At 42.1% G+C, this 26607-nt stretch overlaps 2 protein-coding genes across 4 annotated transcripts in view; both read left to right on the forward strand.

The window, feature by feature from the left end:
• The first annotated feature begins 721 nt into the window (after nucleotides 1–721).
• hivep2b (HIVEP zinc finger 2b) lies at nucleotides 722–23427 on the forward strand. Of its 3 annotated transcripts, none has more exons than XM_015060893.1 (7): nucleotides 722–900; nucleotides 11556–15427; nucleotides 17026–17183; nucleotides 17339–17514; nucleotides 18848–18946; nucleotides 19056–19837; nucleotides 20954–23427. In XM_015060893.1, the coding sequence occupies exons 2-7, from the start codon at nucleotides 11654–11656 to the stop codon at nucleotides 21347–21349; spliced, it is 5385 nt and encodes a 1794-aa protein (XP_014916379.1). In that variant the 5' UTR covers nucleotides 722–900; nucleotides 11556–11653; the 3' UTR covers nucleotides 21350–23427. The 3 variants fall into 3 exon arrangements, with proteins under 3 accessions (XP_014916379.1, XP_014916378.1, XP_014916380.1); XM_015060892.1 differs by lacking the exon at nucleotides 722–900 and adding an exon at nucleotides 7095–7892; XM_015060894.1 differs by lacking the exon at nucleotides 722–900 and adding an exon at nucleotides 7095–7892 and having other exon boundaries at nucleotides 19059–19837.
• Nucleotides 23428–24912: 1485 nt separating this feature from the next.
• The window catches only part of txlnbb (taxilin beta b), a 9943-nt gene continuing 8248 nt past the window's right edge, over nucleotides 24913–26607 (forward strand). Inside the window, exon 1 of the mRNA XM_015060918.1 lies at nucleotides 24913–25020. The gene's annotated coding sequence lies outside the window, so the exon portion shown is untranslated. The remainder of the gene's footprint in view (nucleotides 25021–26607) is intronic.

The raw sequence follows: 26607 nt of genomic DNA on the forward strand, positions 1-26607 counted from the left end.
TAATAGTTTTAAATATAACTTAAAGTTAACATTATTAATTTTTAACAGAATTGTGATTTTATATTTTATTCCGCATTTAAGGGTCAGCATTAGGATTTCAGTCCTATAATAATTTTGATTTTCTCTTGTAATTGACTTTCAAATTTAACAGCATTTTAAATGTGACTTGTCTGTAAAGTAACAATTATAATTTTGAGTGTCATTGTTATGACATAACTATATAACATTATCTCATAACTGACTTTCACTTGTATTATGAGTCTGTTATTTTGCCTTTAAAATGACAACATATTACTTTGTAACTAGAACGTTAAAGTCAAACATGATTTGAAAAATATTTTATTGTTATCATTAATATTTTTTTTCTCTCTTCTTTCCTTTTACTATTTGTTATCTCTACTATGGACCAGGAATCCAGGACACTGTGTCTTTAATAATGTTTGAATTTCATTTAATTGAAATGGGCTAAATCATGAGTCTAAAAGTCAAAGAAAAAAATAGTCTAAAAGTCAAAAATATTATTTTGAATACCATAATTAGATCAATATTTAATTTCAAATATTGTAAATGTTGCTTTATAATTCATTATTTTGACTTCGAATGTCATAACTATGACTACATGTAATAATTACGACCATGTGTCCAGTTTTTTTTTTTTTTTCGTCCTCGTGACAATAATGGCCTTCCGTATTCCTCTAAATGCCCGAGATGCTATGAATGTTATCGCCTCCTTAGTCGCCCCCTGCTGGCCACACGTTCAACTGCAGCAGGACATTTGACAGCCAGCTCCGATGGCTCCAAACGGAGCTCTGCGCCTTCGGCTGCCCGCAGATGACCCAGCCGAAACACCAGTCGCCCTGTCGCTCCTGTGAACGGCCCCTGTATCCATGTCTCCGTGCGGTAAGTCTGCTCGGCCCGGCAGTTTACTCTCTCTCTCAGCGGGGCCACATTTCGCGGAAAGCCGTCGCTGCTTTCTTGTTGCTCCGCTAACGCCACGGCGGCTCCGGGCACGCGCTCGTCACCCGAGATGCAGCGCCCGGCGGAGGGCAGATCGCACTGTTGTGTCTGCTCTCTGTTGCACGCCTTTAAGGTGGGAGGTCCCTGTTCTGCAAATGTTCCATGACGCGCAGATGGGGGGTTTGCAAGGGGTTCTCACGTCCATGCAGAGACCCCCTTCCTCCTCCCCAGGCTTTCCCCCAGCACATGACTGCTGCTGATCCCCAAAACAAACAGCGAGCTGTCAGGATGCTGTGCAGAGAGAGCTGCTGCAGGATGTCAGAGCTGGTCTGCATGCAGGGAGAGTACAAAAAAAAAAAGACATGTGAGCTCAGGATGTTTGATTCTAGGATGCTTTATATAAAACTCTGGCATTAAATTGTTGGAGAATTAAATGTGATGTTATATCATTGAGCAAGTTAGATTTTGTTAGCTTAATAAAGTCACATTAAGCCTTAGCTAAACTAATCACTAAAAGAGCCCTATGTGCGGTTTTAGGGAATAATCAAAACTGATCCCAAAAGACTGATGCTAAATTAACATCTGTGTTTACTTTCAGAAACTCGGTTACGTTCATTTTAACACAACAAAAACAAACAAGTTGGAAACAACTCCTGTTGTGTTTCTTACTTGTTTTATTGGGATTTTATCTGACGGACCAACACAACAAAGTAGCACATAAGTGTGAAGTTCCCGGCTATTTTCAGCATTTTGGCCAAATAATCTGAAAAGTGTGGCATGCTTTTATTTTGAGATTCATTCTTTGTAGGACTGCCTTTTGTTGCAGTTAGAGCTAAAAAGCTATTTGCCGTATGTCCCTACGAGCGTTGTATACTTATAGCTTACAGGTTTTGACTATTATCTTCAGCCAAATAAATATGGATATTAATCTCACGGTCAGATTTAGTTCTGGGCTTTTATTTAGCTATTCCAGGACATGGAAAAGCTTTGATATAATTTTTTCCCCTTATACTTTTCTCAGTATTTTCAATCCACCTTTCTAGTATTTCTGACCAGACCACCACTAAGTTTTTTGTTTTTGGGATATGAGCCAAACGGTTTAATTTTGGTCTCATCTGACCAAACTAGCTTTTTCCATGAAGGTGTACAAATTATTTGTATCCCGTTTACAGATTCTTCCACCTGAGCTGTGGCTCTCTGCAGTTCCCCCAGAGTAATTGAATAACATAAAAAAATAGTGAAAGAGTTTCAGGAGTAAGAGATTTGAAATATATATTTAAATAAAACGGCAATTTTTTTTTTAAAAGGCTGTTTCTTTTTCCCGACTTGTCACAAACTGATTAACGTTTTCCTTGAAGCCACACTGAAAGGAAATCAGATCAAGGATATTCAAATGAGTGCATTAAGCATCGATTCCTCCGTGTATCTCAGTATGATTAACACTCTGTAGAACACACTGGCAAATTTCCAGCATCTCAGTCTTGACAGCATTTAAAGCCCTGCTTAATTTCGTCCCTTTTTTATTATTATTATGTCTTTTTTTACCCTCCTTTGATTTTATGCCAAAGGTGACTCTCTGAGTGGCACAAATGGGATGGCTATCAGAGCTCTAATTACACGTTATTACACAGCTAACGTCCTTTTTCTTTTTCCTTTCTTTGGCCGCTCGTTTCTTCTCGTCTTTGTGCTGCTGCAGTCTGTGGTAGTAATTATACATGTAGACAGGAACGGGGGAAACTGTTTCAGATGTTGGTGCGGTTGTCATGGAAACATTTTCAGGTACATCTGTTAACGACTGCGCGCACGGAGAGCGTACGTGCTCCTTCGAGGACAGTGGGTGGGGGGGTAACAAGACGGCCGATGATGATGATTTCTGAATGAACGGTGACAAAAAAACCCCACCAAACAAAACAAGAGTTGGTTTTTAGGTGTCATGGTTCTCCTTGTTGCTGTTTGCTCCTTGTCAGGGGTATCTCTCTCGTATGACCACCTACTACCAGCGAGCCAGGGAGGAAAACCTCATTCCTTCCATTCATAAATATTCTCCCTCCACTTCTTCCTCCTCCTCCTCCTCCCATCCATTTTAGCACTAAGATCATGTCAGGCCCGCTTGTAGTCAGGTGGCATTCGATCACATGCAGATCTGTGGTAGATCTGAGCCAGTCAGCACTGAGCAGAGCTGCAGATAGTGGAAAAACGCCAAGCGGTTTGTGCGTGTGTGTGTGTGTGTGGAACATCCTGGGGGACAGACCATTATATTTATAGAGACGAGCGACTTGACCTTCACTGCACGTTGAGTATCAGCCATTTTAGTGCCACTCCTCTAGACACTGAATACGGCATAATGGATCTGAGCTGCAGTGCAGTTCATTAGCTTCCGTCTCATCTTTTGGCTTGTTTCAGAGGCTCCAGCTAATAATAGCTCGCCGCAACTCCATACTGTGCGGGGACTGTCGATACCCAAGTTTACGGATTCACTTTTCTCTTTTGTGCTGCTACGTACAGCAGCGCTGTGCGGCAGAGGAAACGACAGTCTGAGTGGAACCTGTGAAATTATGTTCAGCCAAGTCATGACACATATGGAAGCCCAGAGCTGTTGTTCTGTTGTGTAATCTTAAGAGTTAAAAAAAACAAAAAAAACAAAAACAAAAGAAAGTCTGAAATAGTGATCCACAGAGGTGGCCAGTTGTTCTCACCTACTAATAGCTCAGAGGGAAACTAAGAAGCTGAATATAATTTGTCGTTGAATGCCAAACCCTGATTTAGCCCCAAATGGAAACACGTGGCACTTTCTAAGAAGTTAAGGAGAGCAGGGGAAGTCTTGTTTCTATTATGCAAATTAGACTTTTTTGAAGTTTACATTGTGCTGTGATGTTATTCCGTTCATCGAAAACATACCTGGAGTGTTGCTTTAATTCTATTACGCATAGTTTGAGAAATGTGTTCATTCGGAGGTGCCTAAAGTCTTGCTCGTACAAAGCTCCGCCCATTTGCTCAAAGCTCCGCCTTGGAGTTTCAGTCTCCAGCTGAGCTCAGCTCCTCCAGACTAGCAGCCGCAGACACCTGGTGAAACTGCGCGTCTGCTGAGCCGGTCGTATGAACCACTTCTCAGTCCGACGCGCCACAATGCTGATGGTAAATGGCATCGTGGAGCAGCATCGTCATGGTGACGTGCTGAAGTGTCAGAAGTAGTAGGAGCTTCTTAAAGCGACAGAGGCCAAATTAACAAGGAATCAGATGTGGTGAAGTCAATTTGTTTTCATTTATACAGGATTTTGATAACAACTGAAAGTGATGTAGTTACTTGTTTGTGCTACAAAATGGCATCATGTGATTGGAAATTACATAATAACCTACTTTCAAAGAAGTGGAGCATTACAGCGAAAGTAAAGTAAATCTGTTGGCCATTTCTTTGGCACTCAGACAATTATTGTGACTTTCACACTGCCAGACCGGACACAGGCAGAGCAGAAAACAGGACTTAGTCATTTTAGGTGGATGGCCATATTGTAACAGGGTTCCAGTTGTTCCACAACATTTTCATTTCACATGATTGATTAATGGTAAAAGCTCAGTGAGACGTTCAAGGCCTGTAGGATTCTTTTCACACCCTGAGCTTTTTTGCTGACCTTCTGCTGTGTTCCTTGGCCTTCATGTTGATGTTTGCTCACTAATGTTCTCTCTCAAACCTTGAAGGCCTTCACAGAACAGATGAGATTAACAAACAGTCACTGTCCAACACTCAGTTGGACATTACTCTCCAATTAAGTGAATGATGTCAGTAAAGGGGTACTCGGTGCTGAATACAACAAATCCATGCTGGACTTTTTTTTTTTTAATCTGCAAAAAGTTTTGAAAACAATTTTTTTCCCCACTTCGCAATGATTTACTTTTATTGGTAAATCGCTTCAACAAAGTAGGTTGAAATTTTGTGTTTCTGACATGAAAAAAAAATGTAAAAATGAAGAGAATAAACAATGTCATAAGGACTTATGTTCCTTTATGTGAAGAGCATTTTAAAATAAAAGCCGATGAGGTAGTTTTAATGATGATCTGTTTTGTAAAGTGAACAGGAAATACCTCAATTATGTGAAAAATATTTAATTTATATTTTCAGATGTGGTTTGTTCCTTCTCTTATTTATGGATCACCAAATTACCTGATCAGGAAGCAACACAATCTTTTCAGTGACTAAATTAACTAACTAAATAGCTCATAGGGGTTTAACTGGACTTTTTTTTTATTTAAATTTTGACAAAAACTGAATTATCAGTATCATTTGTACATTGGAAACATGTGGCAACCCACTTCTAATCCAGGCATACAGTTTATATAATATAATGTACAAATTGCGCCTGGAGGAAGTCTTCACTAATGCATAGGCTGTGTCACATTCAACCCACAGATCATATTCACCGGATTGGGCTTCGCAGCTGCACATAATCGACAGCATTGTCCCAGTGTTCGCCGAGTTAATGACACCCTCATCACGACTCTCTCCATTCACAAAGCGAATCCTGTCGTGACGGGAGGAACTGGCTCTGAGCAGGCTGTGGGTGTCGGAGCGCGCAGAACAAGCATCGGTTCCTGCAGCAGCCTAACATCCAGCCGCGCGCCGCCTTTTCATTCAGCGCCTGAATGCGCTCACGGTGTAGGAAGTGTACATTCAGAAGCATGTGATTAGAGTTTTTCAGAGGCACTTCTGCCTTTCTCCCATCTCCACAGCATAAGCTGGTGTGTTCCAGTGGGAGACGGGACGATAGGAGTGTGTGAATGCACCTGAATGACCAGAATGCAAGAAACTAAGACAATAATCTGAATGAGCAGAAGAGATCGATCGGGCTTTTCTTTACCAGTGTCATTTTTCTATGAAACCTGATCTGCCAACTCAGATTTTTTTCCCCCTTCTTTGCTCTATAACTATATGTTATTTAAAAAAATTACAAGACTACCCTGTGTATCAAAACATACAGCTGTAGCCAGATATTTACACGTATTCTGAGAAAAAAAAAGACATGCTTCTATTTTCTTTCTTCCCATCAGATATTAGGTAGGTCTCAATCTATTCAATTTTTGGTTAGTATTGTCAAAATAATTTCTAAATTCCAGAATAATGAGAGATCATTTTATCTTTTAGCATTTTCTTCACATGCTAAAAGATTATAATTATAATCTTTTATAATTATAATTTTTCATATATAAAGATTACCGTGCCTTTTATTCATTTTGAGAAAGCCCAGATGACGATATCATGGCACCATAAGCTTCTGACAATCTAGTCTGAGTTAAAAGAAGACACACCTGAGGATGTATTTCAAGGCAACACCTCAAACATGCTGCTTCCTTCAGTGACATCAGGGAAGAATAACAAATAAATCAACCCCAGATCAAAAGCGTTTTGTAAACTGGCAGGAGAGTGCCACTATGCATAAACAGTGAAAATAAGTCCTGAGCTGAAATCCCACTCAGCAAGGAAGAACCCATATCTCCAAAAGCAAAAGAAGAAAGTAAAATTAACACAATCACATTGTAAGTTTGAAAACGTCATCATACGTGGGGTGGCAGCTCCATGGTGAGTGTTTTGCTGCAGGAGGGACTGGTGCACTTCACAAAACAGGAGGCGTCGTCAAGAAAGAACCTGGTGAACAAAATGCTTGACCAAGTCAAATAGTTTTAACTCAGGTTTATTCTGACAAGAATAAAACATAATACAGTAACTAATTATGAATGAACATTACATTTAGCCAACATCGAAATCATCAAGCAAATAGGCATCAAATATACATATCAAATAATGTTCCAGTTATTATGAATCATAAACACAGGTGGATGTTTAGCCTTGATTTAAATAAACTCAGTGCTATTCAGCTGTTTTGTAGTTTTCTAGAAGTTTCAGTTTCCCCCAGTGTATTATAAGCCTGGCGGGCCACCAGTCTTTACTTGTGCCCCCACCAGGCTTAGCATTTTAATTTTTTTTTTAATGTTTGCATTTTTTTAAGACTTTATAGTTGGTGTTCAGATATTAATCTTCCAATAAAACATGATTATCAAGTGATATTTTCAAATTTCCTGTCAATTTAAGCATTTAGCTCAAAAACACAACGAGCCGCTGGATGAATGACTGACACCCAACCACCGGGCTTAGCAGGTTTTCTGGGGGAAACCTTGAGTTTGTTCCAAATAGTTTGAAACACAGTTATACCAAAAACTATGGAACTGCATGTGAGCTTATGAATTTGAACAAAGTTGAAAAAAGTCTCCCTCTTACCCAAAACTGGGACAGTTATGCATGTTGTATCCAGGATATGCGAACATTAAGTTTCAACTGTAGATTTCTAATTTAATCTCAACTCTCTTTTGGTTTAAATGCAGTTAAAGGACCAAAAAGCTGGGCGGGTTTTCAGTTTTGATGCATTCGGCAAACTGCCGTTTGAGTCGCCAATAATCAATCGGAGCTTATCAGAGGGAAATTGGTACATCTCTGTTGAGTAGATGAAGTTGATGTTTGGCTCTTCGGATCATGACAGCCAGCTCCTCGCTTTGTGTGTGCAGAGTGAAGCAGCTGCTGCTCTGCTTTTCAAATGCACAGAGAAAGAGAGATGGAGAGACAGAAGAGAGGGGAGGGCAGCGGAGGGAGGAAAAGCGTCCTTAAACGTGGGCTGTTGTGTAATCCCTCCCAGGGCCCCTTTGCTATTTTTGTGCCTGGGTCCGCACGTCACGGATGGGTATTTTCTCTGGTGACTTGCTCGCATCAATAGATCTTCTAATGTACACCCAGTCGGCCAGCGACTTCACAGCTGATGGGACTATTCCTCGCTAATTTCTTTTGTTGTTATTCCCACCCGGACATGAGCAGGACAGGGGGACGGACCGGGCAGCATGAGGAATGTCACATATGACTGTCAACATGGGACGGGGGACTGTTCAAATGTCAGGTTTGTATGAGGATTATATTTGATCTGTGAATGTCAGCTGCTGTAGGAGCCAAGTTTCCCCCCCACCTACCAACCACCACAACACTGTGTGCTTTATGTCATTGTCATCGTAGAGAGAAAGAGAGAGAGAGCTGTTGATTCATTCTTCATGCTTTGCTGCCGCGGGTTGCACCACAGAGGGTTGTGTTTTTTTACCGTCCAGCTTGTTTTCATCTCCTTATGGTATTTATGGATTGGTTGTCAGCGTGGGTCCTCACGCCCGTTCCCTTTAATGGCCAACTTAGCCTCTAATGATGTAATGCGGCGGCATAACGATGCTCTCCGCGAGCCAGCGTTTGGTTGCTCGTTGTTCTGTCTCCCTTGTGTGGAAGGAAGTCGGGAGATGTGCCCCCACCTTCTTAAACCCACTCCCCCCCCAAAGGATCCGTAGAGATCACGTCTCCATCCATGTGAACATACTGTACCGCCATATCGGCCCACGTTCATCCTGAAATACACCTACAGCCACCCACCTGCCTCCTGTTGTTCCACGTCATTGCTGCTGTGTCACATATTTTGGGAAAGGTGCACGCTCGTTGTCCGGACTGTGAGGAATTTTGTAAGGGGGGAGCGAAAAAAGTCAGACTTTCTCAGTGAGAGTTTGGATGTGTCAGCCCCCTCATCCTTGCTTTCAAAGATATGCATTGTTTGTGAGGGTCTTATCTCGTTGTCACTCTGCACCCATATTTCCCTTCCCTCATCTCCTGGCTCACAGAGGATGGAAACTAACCAATGAGGTCACCTTGAAAGGGAGCTCCCTACCAGGCCTCTGAGTGTTGTCGTCCCCCCCCACCCCCCACCCTCCACCCTCCACTACCCCCTTTAGTTTACCTTATCTATAAACCTCCCTACTGAATCACAGACCATTCTGTCAAGCCTCCGGCTCCATCTTTTCCTGTTCTTCACTGTAGTCTGCAGAAGCCGGGAGTTTATTTGAAAGCAGGAGCTACGGAATCACAAAGTAGATGCTTTTTTAAAATTTTTGTCAGGTAGCAGAAGGTCCTCCTCTCGACCGCTTTCAAGCGTCTCGGGGCATCTCGAGAGTCACCTTGGATTCCCATCCTCTGGCTCGTGCTTGAGCAGTGCGCGTTGAGCTAACAAAGAGAAAGAGGAGAGCCAGAGCAAGAGAGCGAGAGAGTCGGAGGATGTCCTAATTAAGGGGAACTCAGAGGGTTTGAACCAGATAATCTTACATAACCTCGTTAGGGAGGACACTGCGTTTGATACTGAGAAGATGGAAATGACGTGTCCTCAGATACCCGTCCTCTAGACGTGAGGCGAAGATGTGGCGGAGGAGGCGGCTCGGTTAAACCACGGCGTCAGGAGTGTTTGCATACAGTTCAGCATGCGGTCCTGTGCAGCCCAGCGTGGAGGTGATGACTCTGTCGGCTCAGACAGGTGTATGGATTTCAGTCCAGTAGGAGGAAACGGGAATACCTTTGCACGTGTAACTCAATTTAGAGCATCAAAAAGATATTTTAGTGTAGGCATTTAAGTCAAAAACTGAAACACATGTTTACACACAGTTATTTTTTGATGATGATGATGGCTTGCAAATTATATTCAAGTCTTTGGAAAATTTTTATATTACGCAAGATCTGTTGAAATGCATAATTGTTGGCCGATTGAAAAGTATGTCCATGTAACCAATACTTGGTTGTGGCTCCTTTTGCATAAATTCCTGCATCAATGTGGTGTGGGATAGAAAGCCTGGATTGCTTTATGAGAGGTCATCAGCTCATCTGATGCTTCTCTTGCTCTTTACAATAATCTATAGATTCTCTCAGTGTTTAGGTCAGGCTACTTTCCTAGCTAATCCACCGCAATGATATCATGAAAGTAGGTACTTGGGGAAGTGTGGTCAGTTACCAAGTCCTTATGGAAAATGAAATCAGTATCTTCAGATTCTGATCTTCATAAAGGTTTCAGCGGATGAAAATACAAAGTACTCTAAACTTTCCAGTTTTCCAGCACTGACTCTAGACTTGATGAAACACAGTGGGACAATAGCAGCAAATTGCGTGGCTCCCCAAATCGTCACTTGACCGTGGAAACTTCTCTCTGGACGTCAGGCAAAGTGGATTCTGTGCCTCTCCACTCTTCCTGCAGACTCTGGGACCTTGATTTCCAAATAAAATGCAAACTTTGTTTTCATTTAAAGAGAGGATTTTGGAGACTAACCAGTTCTTTTTCTCACTAGACCATGTAAGATATTTCTGATGTTGTCTCTGGTTCAGAAATATCTTAACTCCAGGAAAGCTACTGTTGTAGTGTGCAGTGTCTTTTGAAGCACCAATTTAAAGCTACAGTTCACATTTTGTGAATGGGATTTACTTCATCGTCCTCTCCAGGCTTTCTTTTTTTCTTGTATCGCCTTGACCTTTTTCAACCAAACTCTTTTTTTTCACTCAGTGGTCCATTAAAATGCTTGAATCAGCACTTTGTGAGGAGCCAGCCTTCTTAGCTACCTTTTGTGGCTTAAACATTTAGTGGACTGGCAGCTAACTTAAATGACTAAACTAAATCATTCATTGATATCCTAACCTACTTATTTGCTGGAATGTATTGGCAAACATTTCTCATTCATCACATCACATGGGCATTTTTCCCACCGCTAAGGTAACGCCTGGTGGTTTTGGCCTTGCAGAACAATTAGACATAAGATTTACAGAAATTTTCTTCTATCAAAATTGTGTTTCGCTAAAATAGAATTACCATGCTAAATGTACCTATGCCCACTAGTACAGGAGGCGCTATACATTGTTTCTTGAGATCTTCATGTAAAAAGTCAACAAGCTAAATAAAATACAAAACACATAAAATATACAAGTGCTATGATGAGAGAGTAACTTTAGCTCCTCACCTCATTGGCTGCAGAACGAGTCCTGTTTGAAAAATCCTAAGCAAGTAAAGTAACTTACAACAAAGACTCTCAATGAGATTAATAAAAATATTAGATAATTAGCCTAAAAAAAGACCAGCTGCTTCAAACTATTTTATTATCAAAAATGCATAATAGCTTTATTTTAAGATGTCAAATCATTTTCTTATTCACTTAAGTAAATACTTTGGAAACAAATCAGTGAAAAGCTTTGCAGCCTGTTGTGAATATTGTCTGTCCTAAAGTAAATGCAACAATTGAATGAATGTATCTCAGTATAAAATAAATTCATATACTGTACTTTTTATCCAGCACTCATGTATTGCATGATGTTTTCATGCTTTGAGATAGACGTTAATTTTTAAATTGGCTCACCCAGATACACACACACACACTCTCACATTCTCCAAACATAAATTTATTTATGCTTCTTACTACGTTTATGGTTCTTAACACAAAGCTGATATCCATTATTTATGGTTTTAGGACATTTGGGCCATCTGCCAGGACTTACACAAGGAACGTTTGGAAAGAAACAAATTTTTTCCATTCCTCCAGACTTTGAGGTTACTTTACACTTAACACTCCAGTTTTATGTAGGAAAGTTTAGACATCCTTAAATAAGTCTCTGTTTATCCTATTTTTCTGTTTCCGACATTTTATCAGCTTTATTTGCTACGTGCTTGAATTGTGATGTCTGTGGTTTGGGTTTTTAATCCTGTTTTCTTTCTTTGTTCTTCCAGGTGACTCCTCCCTGCTACTCACATATAAGTTAATATCACTAAGGTCACGCAACACATACCGTCCTTGAAAATTGATCACAAGTGAACTCATTGGATTCATGGAGTCACTCGACGCTACTGCAGGGGTGAAGGGCGCCGCCGAGGGACAGGAAAAAAAGATTGGACAGAAAAAAGGCACATCAGAAGCTGTCCTGAGACCTTCCGTCAAATTGGAAAGCAAAGGGTGGCATCAAGACTTAGAAGAAATTCAGAGCAGAGGCACGTGTGGTTTTAGTGAAATGTCTGACTCAGGGAAATCTCCGAAATTTGAAGATCAGTTCTCACAAGCTCAGTCCACAAGCCATCCAGACTATGAGGTGTCTTCATATCCACTGCAGCCTACAAAGCCCTTCTCTGTTGGGAGACAAAAAGCTTCAGCACAGTCGCCAGGACCTGGGAGTCAAAGGAAATCGCCCGCTTCAGCCGAAGTTCAACAACAGTGCTCCCATTCAGGGATGGACCTGCTGTCAGAAGTGACGGCTAAGGTGGAGCAGAAACCACAAAAGCCAGGAAAGTATGTCTGCGACTACTGTGGCAGGGCATGTGCCAAACCCAGCGTTCTTAAGAAACATATTCGCTCACACACCGGCGAACGGCCCTACCCATGTGTTCCCTGCGGGTTCTCCTTCAAAACCAAGAGTAACCTGTACAAACACAGAAAGTCCCATGCTCACTCAGTCAAAGCTGGAACGGTGCCATTATCAGAGCTTGGGCCTTACAATGCCAACATGGAGCAGGGGTCTGTTGAAGGGGAAGGAGAGTTATTCTCTGATGCTGAGCAAAGCACGGACACGGACGAGGACACTCTTAATGACCCACTGCTGCTGTTGGACTCTCCAATGGAGGGATCAGATAACACTGCTGTAAAAGTGCTAAATCTCATTGCTCAGAAAAAGGGAGCCACGTCAATGTCAGGTCAGGATGGTTCCTCCCAACCCCAAGAAATCAATGTGTCTCCCGTCACAGCCGAGGCCAGCCGTGCAATCCATTCTTCCACTATCAAGCAGAGGCTCGCGCTTCGGCTGTCAGAAAAGAGAAGTGGCGACTCGGAGCAAAATCTGTCCCTTCCAAGTCAATCCAGCAAGGGCAGCACGGACTCGGGCTACTTCTCGCGCTCCGAGAGTTCAGAACATCAGACTGGTCCTCCAAACACTAACGCAAAGTCCTACCAAGAAATCATGTTTGGGAAGTGTTATCGGCCAAGCCCTAAGCAGACGTCGTCTTATGAGTCTGGGGAACTTTCTGAGAAAGGCTCTGAGAAAGGTGTGTCCCGTGTTTTCACTCAAGAAAAAGATGCAGTCGAGTCAATCAAAATAAACACCAAATCGTTTTTAAAGGAGGAGCTAAAAGAGTCGCAGTTAGACGCCGGCTGTGACATGGGGCCTCTGATCCGAAGCAACTCGATGCCAACATCCTCAGCCGTTAGTCTGACTATGCCACAAGCCCTTCGAGGCAGCCACTCGTTTGATGAAAGGGCAAGCACAGGGGGCATGAGGAGACTAAAACGTCAAGGTGCCATCGAGCTGTCTGGGCACGATGGTCACACCGAAGCTGACAGTCATGCAAAAATTAGTGAGGCTTCTCCCTCTGGGTTGGACATGGAAAGCTACACCTCTTTGGGACTAGGTACAACTCAGCAGAAACATGCAATGGAACTGGCGACACGAAAGCGTCGCAAAGAGAAGAGGGAGGAAGAGGACTTGGTAGGGCAATATGAGAGCCATCATAAGCAGTGTGAGGAACTGTTTGATTCAAGCAAAGACTACGATATAAAACAAGCTGCAATGGGAATAATGGCTTTAGGTAGGGGACACTTGGACAGGGGTGACATGGACATATCAATGAATCCTGACATAGGCCGAAAAAACCTGGGGAATGTAATTTCAGTTATCCAACACACAAACTCAATAAACAGGCCTCAGACGGATCTGTCAGAGTCTTTCAAATATTATAGTCAACGACTGGAAACCATGTCGTCATTACAAGCAATGGAGGCCATTGAATCGTTTGAAATGGAACATGACAACAGATTAAGCCAGTCAGTTCAGTTGGGGCCCAAACTTGTGCGACAGACAAATATACAAGTCCCAGAAATCAGGGTCACAGTGGAGCCTGACAGTCCAGAAAAAGCTTCGGAAGTACCAGTGAAGGAGCCAGAGAAGCATGTGGAGGAGTTTCAGTGGCCTCAAAGAAGCGAAACTTTAGCACAATTCCCTCCAGAAAAGCTCCCTCCAAAAAAGAAACGGCTTCGCCTGGCTGAAATTGAGCACTCCTCTGGTGAATCAAGCTTCGAGTCCGCTTGCACTAGTCTGTCGCGCAGCCCGAGCCAGGACAGCAACTTATCCTATAGCTCCACATTTTCCTTTGACAGAGAGGAGAGCTTAAAATCAGCCTCTCCAGCCAGGCAAGATGAATTTGGCAAATCTCTGGAGCTTTTAGCTGTGCCAGGGTGTGGGCACTCCCTCTCTGTGCTCAGCCAGCGTCAGCAGCATGAAATGAGACGCTCCTCCTCAGAGCAGGCGCCATGCAACTTGCACAAGGAGTTCCCAGAGGTTCGCAGCATATCATTTGACTATGGCAGCCTCTCTCCAACCTCCAAAGTTAGACACGTGGACATCAACGTTGTAAAGGAAAGAAGGAGGGGAAACTTGGTGCGACAGGAGTCGCTGAATATGGATACTGAAGTTACACAAGTCCCTTCACAAGTGTTTCCAAAGTACCTCGGCAGCACCTCCCCTCCATTTGTGGCAGGCACTGTCCTGTCACAGACTTTGCCAATATTTTCTGTTGGGAACACATTTCCCCAGCTGCCCAATCCCAGCCTAGTTGTTCCTGTTAGAATTCAGACACATGTGCCGTCCTTTGGCAGTATCACATACACGTCTTTATCACAGATCTTTGACAATCAGTATGACAGTATTAGCTCCACAACATCCAAACGCCAACTGCAGAGTCAAACTGCACGCTTATCTGGAAATCTCGATTCTCACAATGTGTACTCAAAGCAGCAGCCCACAGCTGATAGCCTCAGTGTTGAGGCCCTGGATTTGTCATCAGCTAAGCTAAAGACAGGCATCCCTCTGTCTCTGACCTCCAGAACTATATCAACTACTAATGCCTCGAGTGGGGGAGCAAACAAGCGGATGCTTTCCCCCGCCAGCAGCTTGGACCTATTCATGGAGGTGAAGCAGCAAAAGCGAGTCAAGGAGGAGAGGATGTTTGGACAAATCGTCGAGGAGCTGAGCGCCGTGGAGTTGGGGAAATCCCATATGAGCGAAGAGACGGGGCGCAGGTCAGAGATGCAGGTTGCACTGACACATGTTACAGGTGATGCAAGCAGGACTTCATTTATTGCACATCAAACAGTGACTGAGCCCGCTGAATCTGAGAGCGCTATGGAGAGTAGCTCCCTGGAAACAAGCTCGCCCCCTTATGCCATCATATCAGGCAGCAAAGCAAAGGAACGCATGCAGATGGATGTTGTGGCACATCTGGGCACCAGTCAAGACATCCAGATCTCAGGCGCAGAGCATTCAAGACTCTTATCTCAGTTTCCGAGCCTTCGCACGACAACGGGCGTGAGCTGGTGTTACCTCAACTACACAAAGCCGAGTTGCTCGCAGGGCGATGCCCCCTTCACCTCCGTGTATGCCACATGGTGTGTGAGCTCCCACAATCCCAACCCCCTGGAAGTGAGTACCAGCATTGCTCTGGCTCTGCTACGGTCCAGACAGAGAGGAGACAAGGTTATATACTCCGTAGCTGCAATGTGCCAGCCTGGCACGGGGAAACTAGTTTCATCCCTCATCCTCTGGAGACAGACCATGGAACAGGTGAGTAAATGATCCCATCTGTTTGAAGACTGAAAGAGAGAGAGAGAGAGAAAAAAAAACTAAATCATGGGTTACCTGGGGGAAAATGTGCTTTTTATAGAGTATGTAATTGGTTTTGCTGATTTCTTCTGTTTGTATAATGATTAGATAAATTAGCACCTCAGACTGTGCTGATAGCTTTTCATCTCCACAAGAGATTACAGTTTGAAATGCATGAGGTTTGAAGGACAATTTTATCTACAAACTCGTGATGTACACTTGCATCATTTGGCAGAAGGTTCTGGAGAGATTTGTTTAGATTAATCTCTTGCTCTTCTTTCGTATTTGGAAGACATACATTTATATTTTTGAAAAATTATGAGATATTAGCTCCTAAGCTGTAAAACAAAGTGCTCATCTTCTGTTCTCTGTACTTGAGTTTACTTTAGAGGGGTAAGTCAGTACCTTTTTTTTTCAAAGTAAGGTTAATTTAAAATGTTTAAAACAGTTAATATCTAACCTGTGGTAGATTTAGGTTAGGGTTTTACAAATTGTATTTTCTGTCTGACATAAAAGTATTATAGTGGTTTAACTGAAAGCTATTTAATTGATTTTTACACTTTATTGATTATATTTGGTAGTAACTGCAACTGAAAACACAGGATGATCATTGCTGGTTCAATGCTCCTCCTAGCTCTTTTTCCCATATAATTAGCACTGCCTGCAACCTGCATTTCCCATGTAAATAACATCTGTTTCAGTGTAAATTGTCCAATGTAAGCTTTGGAGTTCATAAAATATTATTTCTGGATAAACCAGTATGATGTGGTAGGGATAGGAGTACCTGAAAGATGATATAAGTCGGCTTTGGTTTTGGCCCCACTTGAACTGCCGCTTAGCTTCAGCTTTCAAGCCGCAATTTCAGCTTACCTATTTATGCTAACTAAGTCAGTTCACAGACACTTGCTTCTGCCTGCATATCAAAATGGTATGAAAAGTCACGTAATTTAAAGGAGTGTTTCCCTTTTTAATATTGTACACGCCTCTTTGATGGCTCTGGAGGCGTGCACCGCTATCACCAGCTGCTTTGCGAGCAAGGCACAGAAAAAAGCTAGTAAAGCAACACAGGAGTGGAGCATACAGTATACTTGTACAACAAAGCCAAGGTTGAGAGAGTTGAGGAGTAATCTTTGCACTCTAGTTTGAATGCTCGCTAATGACATTCATATTTGGAAGACAGTTCAGAATTGGAGCCCTCATTCTCTGTTTGTAATTGGAGAAATTGTACCAGACGCAAAGTTTCACCATATCTGCTTTTTTCTTTATTTGCTAAATGAAGACCTCAAGTGAGCACTCTAATGCATAAAAGATATTGACTGCTTACTCATTTTACCAGAACCTCACTTTAAAAATCCCTGACAATCCCTTCAAAGAACTTTGACGACAGAAAACCGTAGGTTGCCTGCAGTGGGTTTTTCCCAGCCTGCAGCATAATACATGTTTGCAAAACATGCCGTGTAACACTATGTGTGACACTTAATATCGGCCGCGTCAGATTACAGTCGATTCTTTGGCCGCATCCAATGGGTGTTAACGCAATGTGTGTTCGTCTGATTCAGCTGCAGAGGAAACCGGAGTCCAAAGAGGTGGACATCACCTACGGGAAGAAGGTGAAAGACATCAGCTGCAGAGCCAAAACAGCCAAGGAGGAATGGAAAGAGAGGGAGGCCTCCGCAAACCCGGCAGTGCCAACACGAATTAAGATCTTCGAGGGAGGGTCAGTCAGCACACAAGTCAAGTTCTTGTAACACTTCTCAATGTCATTTGTGCTACAGTTATTTTTAGGTATACTAACTTCATGCACCAGCAACCTATGCCGTCTTTCCTCTTCAAAACTAAAAATACCAATGCTGTGTTTCATGTCCGTTTAAGGTACAAGTCCAATGAAGACTACGTGTACGTCAGAGGTCGAGGTCGGGGGAAATACATTTGTGAGGAGTGTGGCATTCGCTGCAAGAAGCCAAGCATGCTCAAGAAGCACATCCGGACCCACACAGATGTGCGACCCTACATCTGCAGGGTTTGCAACTTTGCCTTCAAAACCAAAGGTGGGTACTAATAATTATGAAGGAGGGAATTGTAAGACCTACAGCGGTAGTCAGAGAAGAATCCTCTATATTTGAAATGAAAGAAACTTACTAAATATAACTATGCAAGAGTGAAACATATAGTTTGCAACATTGGCAAACATTGTGTAGTTTGTGTTGTGGTTAGAGATATGACTACATTGTTGAAAATCAACAGGTGAATACATTTAGTTATGTGACAAACCAAAATAAAGTTCCACATTAAGGAAAATCTTACATGTTTTTAAAACAATGTGGATAAAAATCTGTAAAGTGTGACCAGGACTTGCAATCAGTAATGTCTTTAGATGTAATGTAACTAAACAGGAGTATGAGGAGCCACAATCCTGTCATAAACCTGGAGAGAAATTTAAAGTAAAGTTTGGCCATAAAACGATCTCACAGAGCTTGGTTGAATCCACAACTGCAAACAAGCCAAGACAGCTTGTCCACCTAAATGGACAGGCTGGTCAAGGAGAGCATTAATAGAAAAGCAACAACCAGGCCTATTGTATCTCTAGACTGGCTGTGGAGATTATATCTCAGGTGGGAGAATAGTTTCCATCATCCACTCCACATATCTGGCTTTTGTGAAGTGGCAATATGAAAGCAATTATTGAAATAAAACCATAGGAAAGTCCAGCTCACAGTTCGCCAGAAAACATGTAGAGGAGAGATGATATCAAATCAGATTTTTTTTTGCTGTTATGGACAAGCAATATTTGGCAGAAAAAAATATATCTCTGGATATGCATATCTTCTTGAAAGCACCTACACTGTGGAACATGCTAGTGTCTGCAGAATACAGTTTTGAAGCTTTACATCAGACAGAACAGGTAAGCTGGTTAGAGACTCGCTTTGTCCATCAGGACAATTGTTTATATCAATTCATGCTGGAATGACTCACAGTTCAGACCTAAATCCAATAGAAAACTTGAATGTTTCCATTCAGAGATGCTGTCTATTCAGTCTGACTGAGCTTGGGATATTTTACAAATGTTGGTGTTGATGTGCAACGTTAGTAGACTCGCATCCCTGAGGATTTGTAGCTGTAACTGCAGCAAAAGGTGGTTCTACAAAGTAACGGAGGGCTGAATACAAATGAATGCCACACAATAAGACTCTTGAAAGCTCTGCACTACTGTGCTACTGAAAGATCTCAGTAAAAATGTTGAAGTTTGTCATTGTAACACAACAAAGTATTAGAAAACGTTCACTTAGTTTGAATGAGACATTTTAATTGTTTCATCACTCTGCATTGTAGTTAGCATTTTCTCTCAGAAAGCAAAACTCAAGTGTTTGTCTTGTATAACAGGAAACCTGACTAAACATATGAAGTCAAAGGCGCACATGAAGAAATGTCTTGAACTGGGAGTTTCAGTGACAATGGATGAGACAGACATACAAGAGCATGGTAAGATCCTAAGTTGTAACAATGCTGGATTTTTTTTGTTTGTTTGTTTGTTTGTTTTTGTGGTGTGATGCAATAAATGCTACTAAACTAATAAATGTGTCTTTTAAAGCAGACAATATCCAACTAGAATCCAAGACAGATGTGGCAGCAACCACCAAGCATCAGTTCTCAGATGCTGAGGACTCCGATGGAATGGACGAGGAGGCCGACGAAATAGATGAAGAGGATGAAGAGGATGATGAGTACGAGGGGGACTCCACCCCAAAGCTGCTTTCAAGAAGTACGAGTCCTCAGTCATGCGGAGTGACCTCGGTGTCCGTTACCGTCAGCTCTGCCATCCACGGCTGCTCGCTGGCTGCTCTGCCCGGAACAGACGTTCATCAGCAATCCTCCGGCAAGCGCTCGAGCGCGGATAATCGTTTCGCCTTGCCAACAGAACCGAGGGAGAAATCTGTGGATGAAGACTCTCTGAGCATGCTGCCACTGGACCAGACCAGTCTCCTTTTCGACCCGTACTCTTCTTATCTGCTGTCTCCTGGCTGGGAATCTCCTATCAGGGAACCTTCTCCCTCACGGCTACGGTATCCGTCCCCAAGGCGGGAGCTGTCCCCACGGGGGCGGTCTTCACCGAGGTGGGACTCCTCGCCACTCAGGCCTGGGTCACCCATCTTCAAATCCATCCAACACCCCTGCCCAGTCTCATTGGAGCGACCAATGTCTCCTGGGACGGACATACCTGGAAAGCGAGAATCGTCTGTGAGGGGCAGGCAGAGGGTTGTGCTGAGGGCGGTGTCGCCGCGCAGAGGTTCACACCAACATAAAGGTGGTTGTGATAAAACCAGACACCAGGCAAAGATGGAGATGGCTCAGCAACAACAGGCTTTTGAAATGGTAATACTTTGTTAATCTGTTACCGTCCCCTACATTCACAATTTGTCACAACAACCACAGACTTTCATGCATCTTCTCTGGGGGGATTATGCCGTAGACCAAAGTAGTGAGATTTATGGTGGAAGGAAAATGACACAGGGGACTGGATGACAGTGCAACAGCACTTCTGCCTTGCCACAAGAGGGTCTTGAGTTTCGCGTGTATGGGTTCAATAGATTACTCCATAAAAACATGACTCCTAGGTTGTAGCAATGGTGGTAGGAGTTCAGTGCTACACAAGTACAGGCCATTTACCATTTTACCATTTGTGTGTTGGTTCATGGTTGTTGCTCTGTGATGGACTGGTGAACTTCCCATGGTGTTCCCCATGTGTCACATAATGACTGCTGGTGAGTGTCTCCAGCAGTCACTGGGAGAGTCTCTTTGAGGGTCTGACTACCAGTTTTGTAGATAGATATATATGTTTCTTCCTATTCTTTGCAAATAGCTAAAGATCAGACAAATTGAATGAACTGCGTCTATGAATATCAATTTTCACATTGTGGCAAGGATTCTCAGTTGAGTTTGTGTCAAGACAGTCTAACATTTGAACATGCCTTAATCTAAACCCTGGTTTAAGCTTCTCCACAAATTTCTCTTCAACCTGTCTGCTGTGTTATTTGGTCACTAATGTTTGTTCGCTAATGTTGTCTACCCTCTGAGGCCTTCACAGAACAGCTGGATTTATTTGAAAGGAAATATGCTCTACTTTGTGTTGGTCTATTCTGCAAAATATCAACAAGAAACAATGTTTTCTAGCGTGAGTGTGATAAAATGTGAAAAACTTGGATTGTGAATGCCTTGTAAGCTACAATATAACTCATTTTGAATTGATCTTGAAGTGTTAAAAAACCCATGAATGTTCTCTAAATACTTTATTACCATGGCCCTTCATGATGTTGTGGCAACGTTTCAATCCCGACCCAAACCGTGCCCAGACACTCCATCATGAGAGCTTCAATTGAAACATTTTTTTTCCAGCTAAATAACTCACATTCCTTCATGTTTTCTAACTAATATATGTTCGCATGCTGGCGATGGACTTGCCGCTAACTCTTGCCAATAATATCGTTCCAGGATCAAAGGAGCGGCGGCTTGGCTCCCGCTCAGCCGCCCGGTGCTGCCAGTTCTCATCACCAGAACGTCCTCAGCCACCTCCCTCTTCACTCCCAGCAGCAGCCACGCTCTTTGCTCCCCGTCGTTCCTGTCGGAGGGCTCCAGATGTTGCACTCCCCGGCTTCGCCCAGCGCCGACGTCGTCGGCCCCTCCCCGGCGTCCAGCCCCCGGAGCTGCAGCAGCAGCAGCAGCAGGGAGGGATCCGTGCACGGGCCCGAGACAGGAGGAGACAACGTCAACGGCCGCCAGGGGAAAAGTCCCGAGCTCCCCGCCGGGGAGAGCAGACAGGAAGAGAGCGTCCAGACCTGCCTGAAAGCCATTGCCTCGCTGAAGATTACTATAGAAGATCCTCATTAAAACCTTCGATTTATTCCCGCCCCTGTTACACCTGCAACCATCCTCATCCCTTTAACCAACTTGTCTTTACCCTGTTAGAGGCAATATAATGACATTTCCCCTGGTCTCGCATGATCAAACTCCACAGAGATTCTGTGCGGGATGTTTTGCAAAAAGTGGGGGAAGAATCATTATTGGGTGCAGTTGCAATATGGAAAGATATTATGATAATATGCCTTTTTTTTGTCCGAGATCGTAGTTTGCGCACAATTGCACAACAATTACATTTATGGGTCCTGTACAAATGTCCTTGACATATACTATTACTTAGATGCATACAAGCAGTGTATTTTGCAGTGTGTACTTTGAGCATAGACTGTCGTTTCTGTTAATCATATCAAGGTGTGATGCAGTAGTGCTGTAACTAAAGACTATTTAAAAGGGGAAACGTATGTGTACTATGAAACAGTCTGACCAAATTTTAACTAGACGCTTCTTGTGCAGTTCTGTGCTTCTGAGCAAGCAGCAAGGGGGTATGTGCCTTTTCTTTCTTTTCCCGCTTTTCTTCGTTTCTGGATTTGTAACTGAGAAAAGACGACGGTCTACGAACTCTCTCCGAGAACAAGCTGCACTTTCTGGCAAAGGCTTTGTGGGTGTTTTTTTTTTTTTTTTGACAGATGGATTTATGTGACGCAATCTTAAACAAATGTTACTTATGTTGCATTTTTCTTAATGTCGTGGTTTTTATCTTGTTACAAAAAAAAATGCATGGGATTTGCTATTGCACAACCATAGAGGAATTAATTATGTAATTATGAATACTGTAAGATGTATTTATATATTAGAACGTAAGCACTTATTGATACTGGTAAACATTTGACTACTATTTATATGGTATATCTGTATTTATGCAGCAGTTATGCAGTGAGCCACTCCGGCGTTGCTTTTGATCTCATGACGTTGCTTTGGCTGACCTTGTTTTCTTCGCTTATGCAGATGATCATGAGTGTTTAATGAGTTTTAAAGATGCACTTTCATCCTTTTATTTTTTGTTTTTGGGTTCGATGATGAAGCTGCTGTTGAGTCAGGTGGAGGGCGAAGGGAAGAAGAGAGTAAAAATGTCCCATTTCCTTGTGGTTGTTGAAACATTCCTCGTTGTTGTTTTTTTTTTTATTTGGCGTCTCTCATTGTGTGAAGCGTTTTGCACACAAATCCAAGGGGCTACGGTCGTCGGTCGATGCTGAACTGTTTCACATTTTCATGTCACACCCGGACAAGTCCGCACCATTTGCTGCAGGTTAATACTAAAGTAACAATGTCAACACCCTGACTATTAGCGCTTCAACTGAAGTCCGCAAGTAGCCACTCATTCTAAAGCATTACTACTTCTCTGTATATGTATATATGTGTATTTTTATGATTTAAACTATTTTTGCAGTGTTGTATTCTGAGAACTTTTTATGTGGATATCTATCTCTTTCAGAGGTAAAACATCTGCAGAGGTTTCATGAGGGAGATTTGAAAAAAAAAATAGCACAGTGTTTTGTCTTTTTAAAGAAATGCATTTACATCTTGAAGCGTGGCTATTGGTTTGAGACTGGATTCAAACATTTGAAGCTAAAAAGCAACCTTCGTTCAGTCATGTTTACATAGAAAATTTAAAAGGTGCACTGCTTTAAATTTGTGTTCTCCTCCGTGGAGATGAGTGGCGCTTTTTTTTTTTTTTTTTTTTTTTGAAATGCTTTAATACGTGAAGGGAAAGTGAAGTCTGCTTTGGCACACCGTATGTATTCAGATTCTGTTGCTTTTTCGATGTGTATTCATATTCACCGAAATGCATTGTGCCTCTCATGTCAATGGCAATTCCCTGTAAAACATATAGTGGATGAATCATTTTTACCTCTAAGCTGAGATTTTTTTTTCTTTCTTTCTTTCTTTGAGGGGAAAACCTCAGTAGCCAATCTGTTATTTAGCTATTCGCGTCGAAAATCTGGTTAGTCTGGACGGAGTGCCTCTTTTGTGCTATGAGGAATTTATTGTTTGGTGCTCTACTTTTTCAGATTAAAATTTAAAACTGTTTTAAAAGGACATCCTTTTAATCACGGCTCTGTGTTGTGGCTTATTTCTTTTTGATTATTCTCAACGGCCTCCATCCCTCTGCTCTCGTAGCTCGACGTGGATTAAATGAGATTCCACTGGAGAAAGGCTTTCACAAGAAATCACTCAGATTTTATCTTTAGGGTGGGGGAAGACCGAGAGGCTGAACCCTTTGTGCTGACATCTACTGGCCAAAATGCGCTACTGCAGGCAGAGAGTGCAGCAGGATGGAGAAATGAATGCTTCCAAAAATAGTTCTCACCTTGTCGAATGAGATTCAACCACATTCAAGGTTTATGTCAGTCGGCATGGAGTCCATCGGACCTGCAGTGTCGTCCCTGCTGTCCTACTGAAGCATTTAGGAGAAAATATGGCTCATGGTTTGTCTTGAAATGATCAGACACCAAGTTCTGATTATAAAATGGAGAGTCCTTTCAGGAAAGTTGTTTAAATTGCAAAGTCAAATTTCTTTTATGTCATGTTTGATACATACAGCATTTTTATAACAGCTTAAGTTAACATATGTACTTAATTATGTTATAAAATGACACAATGCATAATACCGCCACTTATGATTATGAAACAGGCACATGAGTTTCAAAGTCAGAAGTATGAGCTTTAAAATAAAGATATGAGATTTAGAATTTGAATTAAAATTTCAAATTGTAAAATATAAAGTCAAAATTTAGAAAATCACAATACTTATAATACTAATTTTGAATTTTAAAGAAAATCTATTAGGAATTTCAAAGCTGGAATGCAAAACATTAAAAAATGTGATTTCATTCAAAGTCAAAATCAGGATTTTTTTTTTTTCATCTGATAATCATGACACAAAGTGCCTGTGAATGTCCCGTCATGTCTTCTCTTATCTAACACAACAGGCAATAAGTTTAAGAAAGAATAAAATATGATTTGGGTTCAGCAAAGTTGGCTTTTTGGTAAAAGTCTCTGGATAAACTTGGTTTTACTTTTGATACAACTTGTTAAAAACAAAAAGAAGAAGGAAAAAAACACATTTTCCTTTGTAAGAAAATTATATTGGTAATTTTTATCCTGATTACAAATTCTCCATCTACATGAATCTGCCAAATTTGTGCCATTTTTGAAGTGCAGTTGGGGGGCCGCACAAAATCAGTCCAAGGGCCACAATTGGCCACCGGGCCGCACTTTGGACATCCCTGGCCTACATGAAGTCAGGAGACCTTTATACATTTTTAACCTTCACGCTGTGGAGGAGTTTTTCTCTCAAACCAGCCAATCAGAGATGGATCGTCTTTCATTCCACCTCTCTGCTGCTCCATCACTCCACACTTTTAAGGCCCATTTGTCAAAATAATTACATTGCAAGTAACAGCGGCCCTCCGTACAGTAAATGTAGAACTAAAGCAGCAAAAAGTGACATATTAATAACAGAACATGCTGATTGCAGACATGCTGCAGAGAGTCTCCATCCTCCCTCTCCCTGCTCAGAGTGAGCTGCTCTCTCCTGGTTTATTTTGAGGCGGTCTTATCACAGCTGTCGTATCGCTGGTGGCCGCCTGTCCGAAACCCCTCGCCACTCTTTCCCTTTTCCCTTCTGGACCTTTGTCCCGGTAAGACCCCGTTTGCTTGCGACCCTTCCTCTTAGTGGACTGTCTAACACGAAAATATGAGCCAGAGCCATTTGCTGGAGCCGCTTCTGTCGTTCTCTAACTTACTAATGTGTGTTTTGCTGCATGTGGTGACAAGCTGACCGAGTTTGTTGGAGACGAGAAGCTGCTCAGTGCAGGGAGCGTCATTTGTTTACAACAAACAGATATTTCCTTGTTGGAGGAAACATTTAAATATCTGAGAACTTTGTACCCAGCCACAGATTATCCAATACTTTCTTTTTTAATGTTTGTTTTTTTAACCTCCTTTCAAAATATTGAAGCGAGTCTTTCACATAACCCTTTTATGTGAATATAAATAGCCGAAGAACTATTGTTTTCACTGACCCCGACATCAACAAGATGTTGGATTAGAAACAACAACAAAAAATTAATAAATAACGTGCCCATATTAAGAAGTTCCTAAAATAGCTCGTGGGTCTGGAACAGGTGCCGCGTGCTCTGCTTGTGAAAGCGAAGGCTGCGTGAAGGCAGGACTAATTTTATGCACCGCAGACGGGCTCTGACTGTGAGTGTGCACAACACAGGCAGGCAATGTCACTTTATATCACACTATTTGCTCTCTCCTGATTGGTTGGACAGAAGAGCTGTTGGCAGAAAAGGGCGATGTTTCTCATAATCTGTGTTAAAGCAACGCGACACCCTGACCGGCATCTGATGTTTTCTCGTTTGTCGTACGTTTACGTACATTCTTATATCCTGCGAAAAGTTAGGATGCTGTGTAAAACTGTTATAATTATTATTTTTTTCAATATAATTAAATGAAACCCAGCAATATATCAAAAGTTGACGGATTTCTTTTTAACTTATGAAATATCAAATTAATTTTGAAAATTGCATTTGTATTGTTTTTTAATGTTTAGCAGTTTTTACCTCATAGTTTTGGGGTTTTAAGAGAAGAAAGGGAATCTGATATGGTTTAAGACGTAGGTGTGACTGGAGAAAATAGTCCAATGCTTACTGTGGTTGGCTAGCATGATATTGTAACTATATATTAAATTATTGTCTAATATAAAAAAAAATAGTTTATTGCTCTCTGGCATCTTGCTTTGAGTCTGAGAGATTTTTTCCTCTATCAAACATGCCATTTATTTAGTGGAAATATTGATGTTGATGAGACTTTCTCCAAAATAATAACCTTTTTCAAGCTTTATAGCTCCACTGTTGAAAATGAGGCTCTAACATTCACAAATGACATTGAAATAAAATCCAGTCTAACATCTAGTTTGAGGTGATTCCTCTGGAACCTGTTGGAGGAAAAACATCCCAACTTCAGAAGATGTGCTTTAACTTGACAGTGTTCTTTGGTTCCTCCTATCAGTCTGTAGTTTCTCATACTGAGGTCATCAACCCAAATGTCAGATCTACCATGACTGACTGACACCTGCTGGCCTCAGGTTTGCAACCAGCTTCTGACTGAGAAACCAGTAACCTGCTCCCAGTGTCAGAATCTCACTGAGGAAGAAACTGGATTAGGTCTTCTGTCACTTTATTATTTCTGCTATAACTGATGTATATTCTCCTATAAAA

The sequence above is a fragment of the Poecilia latipinna genome, unplaced genomic scaffold, assembly GCF_001443285.1.
Source record: "Poecilia latipinna isolate Pla-1442-1.1 unplaced genomic scaffold, P_latipinna-1.0 Scaffold1755, whole genome shotgun sequence".
Classification (NCBI taxonomy): domain Eukaryota; kingdom Metazoa; phylum Chordata; class Actinopteri; order Cyprinodontiformes; family Poeciliidae; genus Poecilia; species Poecilia latipinna.